Genomic DNA, 12,341 nt, shown 5'->3' on the forward strand with positions numbered 1-12,341 from the left:
AACCTGATGCAAGCTGGGCTCCAGTCACTTGCTGTTTCCTGCCACCGCCAGCAGTGGAACTAGACTAACTGAAGTTGCTCTCTAGTTTTCTAGGGTCATACTTTGCCTCTTGGTAATAATTTCTTAACAGTATTCATATTCATTTTTTGGGAGGGTCTGAATCTGAGAGATACTGTTGTTGCCATTATATGAAACTGAGGAAAAGAAATTTCCTTTTAGCAATCAGTGCCACTGAAGGGACAATCAAAAGCAGTTTACCCACCAGCTAATGAGGGGCAACTTTAAAATGCCTGGCTCTATCTGTTGGATAGATGATAATAGTGCCATATGACAGATCTCCAAATTTCAAGTTAAATTTATTTAAACTGGTGTTAATAATTCTGTCCTTTCTCCTGTTCTTTACTCATTTAAGGATCTGACACTTAGCTGTTGGTAGGATCTTCAGGTTTATTTCCCTGCTGCTCTGCCACTCACTCTTCAGTTTTCTTCCTCTGCCTTTTTTCTGAACGCAGTAAGTGTCAAGAATTTAGTTGCTAAAATAAGCAGAATTTTCCTCTAGGGTTTCTGCTGTTGTATGAGTTATATAGAGGGCTGTCCTTGAAATGCTTGTTTATTAATACGTGAAGTACCTTGCTTTCCCATTTAACGATTCAAGTGCCAGGGAAAACGTATAGTAATACAGGCCTAAGAATCTTAGAAAAGATCATCTGCTTTCATCCCAGAGCTGTCACTGAAAACCTTCACTTATAATCTACACCCAACACATTCATTTTCCAGGAAGCGAGGGTTAGTGCCATGGCAGAAGTGAAAGTAAAAGGCCCCAGAACAGGATTTTTTGGGGGTATTGTGTTTTGCTTTATTTTTTTTTCAAGAAGCTGCTACCTGCATTAGATCCCTGGTTGCAAAGGGGAGTTGCCTGGCTCCTTATGTGTTCAGGTCTTTTTGCATGGCTTTGCCAGTGCAGGAGTTAAAGAAAACCTCCGGTCCCTTTGCCATGTTGGGTGATTCGTGGTAACTGACACACTTCAGTTTGATGCTGAGGATGTTTCCCACTTCTGTGTCACAAGAAACATAAGCTGATGGGCCTTCATATTATTATTAAATATCCTTAACAAAATGGAGTCTAGAGAAACAAGACCGCAGGACTCTGAGCGTCTAAGTTGTGTGGCTTCATACAGTGACTTTGCTTTGCATAGCTGAAAGACTAACAATAAGGTGTCACACTCTACTACTTTTTAACAGGAGGAAAAATGTAGTCTGTCCAAATGTTGTTATAGTGGCGTATGTGCACTGACAGTGTGTTTTTATGTGTCTGTCTCTCTGGGGTCACAGGGGCGCACATGCCGTTTCAGCGTGTTAACAAAGCTGCTCTTGGACAGGAATGGGTGCTACTGCCTTTCCCAAAACTGTGCAGGCAAAGCAGATATTATCAGCGTTGGCCCTAGGGCATAAAATGGAAAGATCAAAGCACATGGCAGCAGCACACAGAGGCTCTTCAAAGCCTGAGTAAGGCAGGATTGATAGAGAAAAGGAGACCTGCTCTTGCTGATGTAATCACAGCCTGTGAGACAGGTTGGGTTTTTTTCTTTTTCTCAATTTAAACAAAGACACAAAGACAGTCCTTGTTTGTTTAGAGAGGTGAAGCGTGTGCCACAGAGATAGAGCAGGGATATCTGACTATATAGAAGGTTTTCATGGATAGCATGGAGCTCAAGCATTTTGAAGTAACTGCAAACTTGCAGTTTTCCTTATTTTACTTTGCACAACTTCCGCATGTGGTATTCTCTCACTTGTGGTGTCCATGTGGGATGAAGTAGGAAAATGGCAAAGGAAGGAATGCTTGTTTTCAGGCTGCTTTCCTTATTAAAATGGAAACTATTTTGTTTTGAGAACGCCAGTTAAAAATTTCTGAGATTTGTATGAAGAGAAGTTGGGCACAGGCAAGGTGGAGTTAGAGGGGAAGTGATAAGCCTTATCCATTGTCAAGAAGCGCAGGCGTGTTCAGGCACAAACTATGAATGGGAAAGAAATAGTTGTTCTACCCCTCTGTGGAAAGGAGGAAGGAGAGGTGTGACTTCTGGAACAGATGTGCAGGGATGGAAGGAGTTTCCAATCTTCTTCTTTACAAACCTCACTTCTCTTTATATGCTGCAGCTGCAGAAGTGTGTATCTGAACCTCCATTTTGGGATAGAAAACAGCTTTTCAAAGGGAACCTTGTGAAATTGTGAGCTAGAGCACGGTAGTGCAGCTTTTCCACCCAGACGTGTATCTGTGCAGTGTACGGCAAATGACTTGAGCTAGCACAGTCTGATACCCAAAAACTATGTGACCTTGTGGGCATGACGCAAAGCCTGAGTGAGTAAGTATTGCCAGAGAGGCAACGTGTATTAATTAATGTAGTTGCATTGATTCTGTACATGTTTGGAGCTCAGGCAGAACAAGCTCTTCCGCTCGGATGGTGAGCAAAGTCTGCATGCATCTGCTCTTGTTACAGACTCAGGGTATGTCTGTGTGACAGGGGGCTTGAACCAGTCCCCGTGGGAGGGAGAGCTGTGCCCATTGCCCATGTGTCTCTGGGAAGCTGTTAACTCTGAAACTGAAAAACGACTTCACCATTCTGTGTTGTTTCACTTGCTGATTGATTTAGAAGAAAGATCTAATGGGATTATCTCAGTCCCAAAGTGTATTCCAAGATGCTGGTAACCACAGTCGTTATTATCTGGCAAAATCTCCAGCTTTCCTTCCCCCATAGCCATGAGACTATTTGCAGTGCAGTTCAGATTAGTACCCAAAATTGTGGCACTCTGAAGTCTGAAAATCTATCATGAGGGAAAGGTGACTGCATATATTGTGAACTTCCATCCTTCATTCCAGGGTCGAAGCTACGTTTATAGTCTGCTAATCAGTTTATTACCTTAATAAAAGGTCCCTGCTCAAAAAGGGATGCATTCCCTTTATTGTGGAGTATGTGGGATGATGCTGGCATTCCTCTGTCTCATGTGGAAATCTCTCCATTTTGTTGGTTGGCATCAAAACTTCTCTCCACCCCCCTGAATCTCTCTTCTGCCATGCTCCTTCCACAGATGTGTCTGATTTGATACTTGACACTAGTAGAAAGAGCTTCAGTACACTTGAAATACTCCCGATTTTGGTTTCTAGTTACCAAACCTTCAGGCACCAGGAAATTTGCACATCTTAGAGAGCTCTGAGATGGGCTCTGACATGTATTTTTGTTACTGCTGCAGGCACTTTCCCCTCATGATACAGAGAGGCTAGAGAAAAATTCTGGGGTGGGAATCCTAGCAGTTACCATGACTTTCTGGGAACTCAGGCATGTGCTTTAAAATATTTCCTTTTTGGAAATCCCACCCAGATATGTGGGGGACAGGCTGTTCCAGTCCGTTGTAGTAGGCAGCAGTTAATAAAGCAGAGGTTTCTCTACCCATAGAAGGAGATGAGATGAAGGGTTCTGCTATCAGTGTGTCATCCCTGTGCTTTTGCTTCTAGTGAGCAATAGAATGAAAAAAGAGGTTTGAACTGATTTCCTGTATGCTCTGCTGAGTTTGTGTGGCCACTTCTGTCAGCAGTATCCATGGCCTTTTGATTCATGCAACCAAGTGAATTAACACAACTGCCATGCCAAGTTAACCAAAAAAAATTCCTCTGCTCCAGTGACTCTCTCTGGCAGAAACCAGTAGCAGATACTTGTGAAGGAATGTAAGATTAGAGCAAGCACATGGTGAGAATTCTGCAGTACATGCTTCCAGGCTCTGCCAGCTTGTGGCTTAGGAACAACTAATACGTGAGAGCCCTTGATGGCTTTTCCTTCCACATTTTTTTCCAGTCCGTTACTTTGCCTGTAGCTTTCTTGTCTGAATTTGAGAGAGCACAGAAAAGATCTGGTTTGGTTTGGAGGGCCTTCTGAGGGTTGCTGCATACTGTGACATTCTACTTATCCTTATGTTTTGGAGAGCGGAGTCAAGAGTTGGTGCATGTAGTGCAGGAGGTCTAGAACAACAGTTTGCTGGCGTGTCTGGTAGGTACCTGGTTAAACTGCTGTCTAACAGGAATGGAGACCTGATCTCCAGAATTTTTCTCATTCTCATACTGTTCAGCATAAGTTCTGTAGAGGTTTTTTTGAGCTGCAGGGGAAAAAACGTTGCCAGGAAGTAATTGTTCTTTCTGTCTCTTTCTAATTCTGTGCAGCAGCTGCCTGGTCTTTAGCTGCTATTAATGTTCAGAGCTCTTTGAACAAAGGAGCGTTAGGCTGATGTAACTTCTTCCTCTGTCAGACATTCCCTCTGAAGCCATCTTTTGTCTCGATGGCCCTATTGTAGCCATTCATATACTGATGAATGAACAGGAAGCTGATGATGATAGTGAGCAGATGAGTTTGATCTTGAACAGGTTTTACTCAGCTTGAGGGAGTTTATATAGGAACTGAGCTGTACCAGTGTCAACTGCAATGTCTGATTTCATTCAAGTTTTCTTTTGTTTAAGGAAACTGGAAAAGATTATTAATCTTGGAAAAAATGTGCTAACTTTTTTTTATTGAACAACGATATTGCAGATACAAATCCAGGAATTCTGTCTGTCACTTCTTCATGCAAAGAGAAGTTTACTTGAATGGCTGTATTTTTATTTTTGGGATTGTGAGTTCTTTCGTGTTTGATTAGAGGTAATAGTGTCTCATTTGTTGTCCTGTTCGACAAACCAGATTCAAACTCATCCTAAAGATGCTGGGAAAGATAAATTAGAGTGCCTTAGGTGACAGTGATTGGTGGGGCGGAAGAGAAGGACAACTTCTTCCCTCCAGCTCTTCTTCCACACACACGTTTTAAAGCATACCGCTTTAGGCTGAGACAAAATGCGTCCTTAAAGCCTAACATGAACAGCATTAGATGTGGTGGACGTCTTGCCCTTTTTTCTTCTGGACTGGGAGAGGATAGCAAGAGGAGCTTATCAGTTGAAGTACCAGCTAACGTGTGTCCACAGTGCACAGTATTAATTTCCAGCATAGCAAACTAGTTTATAAAGTTAGTTACTGAAAGGTGATGGGATCTTGCACAGAAAGCTTTTGTTAATCTGGGTGAATGTATTAAACAGGAAGTTGAATGCTAGTACTGGGCTGACATCCCTCCAAGAAGAATGGCAGGGGTAAGAGTCTGACTCCTTAATGTCAAGAAAACTTCATTCACTTGAGGCTCCAGGGCCTGAAATTACTCCCTGTTCTGGCAGTAAGAGGCAGATTTGAAGTCAGTAATACATTTAGTACTATAGTAGCTATGATGGTTTGAGGTGCTCTGGAAAAAAAGGCAATGCTATCTTGTGATATTGGCTATTAGAAAGAAGCCAAAATATGGTAGAGGATGTTTGAGCCAGATTGTCTGTCTGAAGGCTGATGATAAATACTTTTGTCAGCTATTAGCTACCTGACAGAGGTTGTACATGGTGTGACATTCACCGCAGCATCCTAACCACAGCTCTTCTAACGCAGCTCTTTTTTTCATGTGGCCTTTGGTGCTTGCGATATATATTAGCTTTCTATAGATATATAACTAATCTATTTTCAAAATGCCTGACTAAATGAAGGAACTCTTACATGTATTTTTAAAAATAAGCACCAACAGTTACTTAAATATTACAGACAAATTAGCAGTTCTCTAGCAGAGGAGTACAGAGATGTGCTTATGAGAGTGGTGGTTCTTTGCACAGTGCCTAGCCCTTTCTGTTTAAATTTGTGATTGGTCACAGATTCCATTGACCTTGTTTTTGTATATGTCACATTTTCTGCAGACCCTGCTCTCTGTTTATCTCTGGCTTAATGTGCCACGTAAGGACCTTGGTTAAAGGGATTCTTCCCAACAAGTCACAGCTGTATATCCAGTGGATATATCAGTGCTGATCTTGGGAAGGATCTTGGTTAATTGTAGTGCAAGCTGGAGGAATTCACCAGAAAGAACAAAGAGGGATCTTAAAAGGCTTCTCAAAGTTGTGGCTAAGATTTCTTTTCCTTCTTAGGAATAAAGTGTATTCTGAAAACCATACCCTGGTACAAGTAACACTGAAAATTTAATGAGTATTGCAATAACTAGGAAAGGCCCAGAGAGCAAAGCAGAAGACCTTGTGGGCACCATTGGGTTCCAAGAGCTTGAATGTTGTGTGCAGTTCAAGTCAGTGCATCGTAAAACTGAAGAGACTAGAAAAAGGAACGGGCAAATCACAACCTGTAGATCAGCCTCATCCTCTAGCAGAGGGATGCTCACTGAAAAAGGCTTGGAAAAGAGGCTGTTGACAAGAGACTTTGAATAAAGTGTGATGTAGAGACAGTGACTAAGGAACAATTGCTGGCTATTCCTTGCAATACAAGGACTATCAGAGCATACTCAGTAAAATTCACATAACAGCTTTAAAGTTAGCAAAGGAATGTGTATTTTTTAAAACAGTAAGTTGTGTTATTTGCTGTAAGATGGTGTAAAAGTCAAAAGTATGGGTGTCATCCAAAAGGAATTAGGCAAAATGATGGAACATAGATGCATTGCTTACTATTAAACACAATGTTCTAGGTGAAGTCTCAGCTCTGGAAATCTTTCAGTCATGGATAGCTTTTAATTAAGAGGCTGTATCAAATGAAGAATCATTCTGTATCTGTTCTGCTTTTTCTATGCTCCAATCTTCTGCCGTTGGCCACTGTTGGAGATAAGATACTGTGCTGGTTGGGTTTTTGGTCACACCCTGTATGGCCGTTTTTATGACTTGCTCAACACTGCATAGGAACTCTGTGGCAGAGGAAGCAATCCAGTCTCCTGGGCAGCATTCAGCTGCTTTAACCACAACGCTGTATTTTCTTTTCTCATAGTATCTTACCTCATTCACGGCACTGTCCAATTTTTCTAACATGTGAGGGAAATGTCCTGTAGACAGCACTCATTTGCCCCACACTGCTGCATTCTTGGAGTACAGTTTACACCATTGATTTCCTAATCAGCGAGGCATACCTCAGTGGTGAAGTGTGCCGACAGTAGATACACAGCACTAAACCCAAGCCAATAAGCTTTGCTGGACTTACTAGCATGGACTGTATGCCAGTGCTACAGAAGTTGGGTTTAAAAAAAAAAAAAAAAAAGGGCGGGGGGGAGTGGAAGAGAAGTGGTGAAGGGGTAGTATGGAAGAGAAGAGAGATGAGGTGATAGATTGGTGGCCATAGGAAGGAGGAATCCAGGAGGAGATGGGGAAAGGAGGGAAAATTGTGATTGTGCCCTGGAATACAGCACAAGTATCTAAAATTAAGACTGAATTGGGCTACTTTAAATCTCGCACTTAAAGTATGAAACACTTGCTACTCCAGCCTTCACATTCCTATACAATTTAGATAAAGATGAACATGTAGAACAGCAATGTCAGAGGAAATTATCTGTACAAAAAAATCTTAGGTAAATTTTAAATTTTAGAAACTCCTGGTACTTCGTGTGTGTGTCCCGTCCCGTCCCCCTCCCCCTCATATAGGGTGCTGTAGTATGATAAGCATGTACGTTAATGTGGTGTCAGAGAAGAAGCTGAGGAAGACTGTTTTGGTTTACAGTTCTATAAAACAGTTCAGTTTTGCAGTTCTGTATTCAAAGTGAAGTTGATTTTGCTCTTAGATCAGGGAATTAACCTCTTCGTAATGAAAAGGGAGTGCGTCATGTTTCCAGAATTTTAGAAATTTTTATTATTGTTAGTTTGACTTTAAATACTATAGAATGAATCCTTCAGGCACCAACTGTTAAGTTTGTATGCTGCTGAAGTGTTTTGAATAGTGCACTGGACTGAACTGTGGAGACCAGTTTACATCTAAGTTGGTTATTTGCTGTGCAAATAAAACAAATTGAGGCTGAAAGAGGGAAGAAATATTTCACAGTATGTGAAATGGGAATATTTGCAGTGAGTATTTCAGCAATGTGCTACGTTAGCATTAAGAATAGCTTTTTATTTTGAAGTCATTCTCCCTACTACAGAACATTCTTCAGTGGTGACTCAGTGTAGAGCTAATCTCTCTCAAAATGGTTGCCAGTTGCCACTTGGAACAATAGGACTGAAGCCACAGGCTGCCATCAGGTGGCTGTTTTTAAGAAGGGCATTTTTTCCCCAGTGGATTTGAGTGTTTCTTCCCATCTGATAACATAGAAGGTCTCAATATTCACTGAATTCTCGTAATAGAAGACTCTGAAAACAGTGCAGTTACTCATTACTTTATCTGAAATGAAGAACCCACTGCACCAGATATTTTCTTTTATGGAAAAAAACCCATTAAACTGTAACCTCTTTTCAGGAACAACTCCTTGCACCTGATTTATATGCCATAATACTGACCACTACTTTTTTTTTTTTAAGTACTCAATTCCTCTCTGGACAGGGACATCTTTTCCCTGTACTGTGAACGAGGAAGTTAAGCAGAGGGAGAAAGGAATGATTTCCATACAGTTGTAAAGGGGAATGACTTTGCTGGCAGAGAAATCCCGCTGCCTCCACGTTCTGTTGGGGTGAGATCCAGCGGGCAGGCTGGTCTGTTCTCTTCACCACGGCGTAATGCAGCAGCGTGATGCAAGTCTGCCCGTGTGTTCCTGGGTGCAGCTGGGCTCGGGAGCCATCAGGTGAGGAGACTGGACATAACAGAGGATGGCTGGTGTCTCCCAGGAGCCGCATTGCTTACTCTGAGGGCTCAGAAGTGCAGTGAGTGGCCTTGAGAGAATCCTGGGGCTGGGGGGATGTCAGAGGAAGTGGGGGAATGCATCCGATTTGTGCTGGGAGACAAGCTGAAGTACAATGAGAAAGTCACCTTGCCTTCACATAAAGATTACATTCCTTTGCATACAGTCTGTTCTAGAGCCTCGTCTCGCATAGTTGCGGCTGAGGCTTTGGCTTCATCTGTAATTCCATTTTAAATAGGTTGGAGAAATTGTGCCGGTATCTGTTAGGACATTGGACCGGACAAAAGAAACGTGTGTAAAACTAGATGTGGTGTTCGGACGTCACATCCCAGTGGATGTGAGTGCAGAGCAGGGGCAGAGCACGAAAGAGGCTGTGGAAGTAATTTATTGAGAACTTGATGTTAAAGGAAGAGGAGACAGTCTAGAAACAAACAGGAGGCTGTACCTTTTTGGAGACCTGTGCTTTCAGAACCAGTTGGCTCCTTTCCCTCTAAAATCTTCCTAACACCTTAAAATGTTTTCACATGGGCAGAAGTCATAAATTGGAAACAAATCCATTGAAGTATACTAGGTTGTCAAACTGAAAAAGAGGTGAAGTGATAGATCCTGGAGAGGAGAGTTAAGGAAAATTTGGAGCACAGAGTGGGGAAACTGGGATATGAGAAGCCATGTGGCAGCTGGAGTTTAAAACAGAACTTCTGTAAACTTTACCTGTTTGTATTGCTTCAGGATGGCTTATAAAATGTAAACACCAATCTGATCAAAAGGTAAACCTTGAAAAATGATTTAAGATGGAACACTATCTTCAGATTGTAAAAAATGTCAGAGGTATTTTCTTGAGTATTTTTTGGTTGCTGAAGTGTAAGCTAAAGTTAAATGTAAAAAGCAGGAGAGTGCTTTGTACTTTATGGTAAAATTCAGTATAAGAATATGATAGTTATCCGCAGGTCACCTATTTATAAATCTAGAAGACTTAAAGATTAATCTTCAGAGAAATGCATGCAAAGGTAAGAAGGGGAGGTACCCAAATAGTCTAGCTCTGTAGCAGCATAATGAAGGACAATGAGTATTTAAGACATGCAATACCCATAGCTGATTTCAATATTTTTCTTCCTCTTCATAAGAGAGATGTGTGAATGGATTTGCAGTAGACTGAGTTTGAACAGGGGACTAAGGAGTGATTTATGGCAGAGGAACGAGGAAAGACTGGATAGAAAATGCAGCGCGGGTGGTTTCATATCAAGATAGAGAAATAAATAAGATTCCGTAGAAATAATGCAATGTAGGGGGAGCAACTGAGAGAGAATGTGGAGAAGATTGGGTGCTGGAAAGTCCAGTCTGGGTGGTGAGAGGAGCAGATGGAAGAATCTGACCTCTGTTGGGCCTGTGCTTCAGGGACGTGCTGCTGGCTCTGGGGACCGAGGAATCGTTACTCCACCACCAAGCTGAGAGCATATCTCCGAAGCACAATCTCAAAGAGATGGTGGTTTTTTTTTTTCCAGAGAGTAAGCCATGCTAGGAGTGCTCACAGAAGGAAACAAAGCTGGTATACAGTGCTTCAGTTCTCAAGGAAGTTCCTCTCTGGGGTACTCAGTATGTTGAAGACATGGTGACAAACATCCAGGTAAGTACCATAACTCCGTGTTTGGTCATCGCGTTGTGTGGGATAGGTGAGGTCGGTTCTGTGTGTGCACACACAAACTCCTTCCTCTCTGCTCTGCTCTTAGACATACAGAACTCTGAGTAAATGTCCAGTATGTAGGGTTTTCAACATGTCCTTGGTTTCAGTCTCCTAACCTCTGGTGGTGGTGAAGACACGTACTGAATTTAAGTCTACTGACAACAGGCTTTTTTTTTTAAATCAACTTTAGCACATCACTTTGAAAGACACAATATCAGTATTCTGTTTTAGGCTGTTTACAGTACCTTGCCATAGTGGAGGGCATCAGTATTTTTGTCATATTCAAAATCTTTGGAGAGCATCTTCTGAAGCACAGGCTAAAGGAACTTCTGTTGGCCAGAGATTGTATGGCTTAAAGAATCTTGAAAAGAGTCTTTATGTAAATATTCAAAGATTAGTTCACATGCTGACCTAAGAAATAGGGTGCCTCTTTAGGGTATGAACTATGATGTTTCAGCCTTGAAATTTTTTTTTCATGCTAACAGGAATGCAGGTCCATTACTGTATCACTGATCTGTCGTTTGCTTCCTTGGTGGTTCTTTCAGACTGACTTTCAGGCAAGGTGGTAATCAAGAACTTGCTAAATATTAAAAGTTTCCTTCCTGTCGACCTTTGTATTGCAACACAGAGGATTTGTTTAGACCATGTAACTCTGTGCCATTTGAATTTCCATTCAAGCTACTGTTTGCTGACATCAACTGAAGCTTCATGCTCCAAAATGCATGCTGAAGAAGTGTGTTCATCCTTAACAAATGCCAGCTGCTTCCCTTCTTTGTGTGCTTTGGGGGAAGATTCTAGGCATGAGGTGGGAGGTAAATATAATTAAATTATTTCTATTCTACCATTATCTGATAATTCGACAACTGTATTTTGAAGTTCTGGCTACTAATTAAGCCATTTATCAGGAAAGGTTGACAATAATTTTTCTAAAATAGAGTAACCCCTAGCTTCTGGGAACTACAAAAGTCAGAATTTTAATTTTTAATTTTTTGTTCATAATAAAGCAATTTTGATTACTCTTTGCTTTCTGATTTTACTTAATCTGATAGATTTCACTGCTTGCATTTGCAGCTTCTTTTCCTGTATCTGAGGACTAGGAGAACTATGCGATCTTCATGTGTTCATTCAATACAAAGAGCTAAAGATTTAAGCACCAGAATCTTGTGGTTGTTATACACTGGCTTCTATTTTTTTTTTTTTATGCAACTGTTGCAGGTAGCTAGGAGTCTGTTATCTCATATTTTCTCCAAGAAAAATGCTTTGTTGGGTAATATTTGCCATCAGTTTTTATTGTGGGACAGTCTCCCAGGCTCCAACTGTGAAGATGTATTTCTATTTTCTGTGAGAAATAATAAAACTACAGCTGGCTGTGCATCATCTGCTGTACCTTTTCCATCTCTGTTCTGTGTGTAGTCACTGAGTCAGTTTTAATTCTAAACTGAGCAGAAAGTTGATCCTTGGGACTGCCTTCTGCCTACTGCTGCAGTGATTCTACAGGATGTGCCTTGATGAGTTTAAACAGTAGTTCAAGTATCTGAAGTGCAAAAATGGGTGGAGAGAAGGATTAAAATATCATAACCCTTGTCTCTTGTGCTTTCCCTGTTACAAAGTGCAAAGCTACCCATGTTATACTGCTGGCTAGAGCAGCTCCAGCACTACCCTCCATCTCTGAATTTCTTTGCAGCCCCAGGGGAAGCTGCACCTCTCTGGCTCTCACAGCTGCTGGACTTTGATGGGGACATGCCTGCGCTCTTTCCACTGGCCTCCCCTGGCAACCAGCCCTTTGAAGATGACCTCTTGCTGTTTGCCTGTTGTCTCTCTTGTGTTGGATTATAGATGAGAAGTTGGCATGAGGGGAGGGGGATGGGATGGAGTGTTGTGCGTTTTAAGCCTAATTTCTTTCTGCATTTTCAATTTTTTTTGTCTCTGGCTTTTACCTTTCTATATGGAAAAAATGTCTTGCATATGA

The 12,341-nt window shown here is 41.6% G+C and overlaps 1 protein-coding gene across 2 annotated transcripts in view; it reads left to right on the forward strand.

The window, feature by feature from the left end:
- The window catches only part of ZNRF3 (zinc and ring finger 3), a 95,501-nt gene that overhangs the window by 24,881 nt on the left and 58,279 nt on the right, over window positions 1–12,341 (forward strand). The window contains exon 2 of one of the 2 annotated variants that reach the window (XM_074887257.1): window positions 10,194–10,315. The exons of the other annotated variant lie outside the window; for it this stretch is intronic. Within the exon in view, the coding sequence (XP_074743358.1) occupies window positions 10,298–10,315 (18 nt within the window). The 5' untranslated portion in view covers window positions 10,194–10,297. The remainder of the gene's footprint in view (window positions 1–10,193; window positions 10,316–12,341) is intronic. 2 annotated transcript variants of the gene reach the window in all.

Source organism: Strix uralensis, chromosome 17, assembly GCF_047716275.1.
Source record: "Strix uralensis isolate ZFMK-TIS-50842 chromosome 17, bStrUra1, whole genome shotgun sequence".
Classification (NCBI taxonomy): domain Eukaryota; kingdom Metazoa; phylum Chordata; class Aves; order Strigiformes; family Strigidae; genus Strix; species Strix uralensis.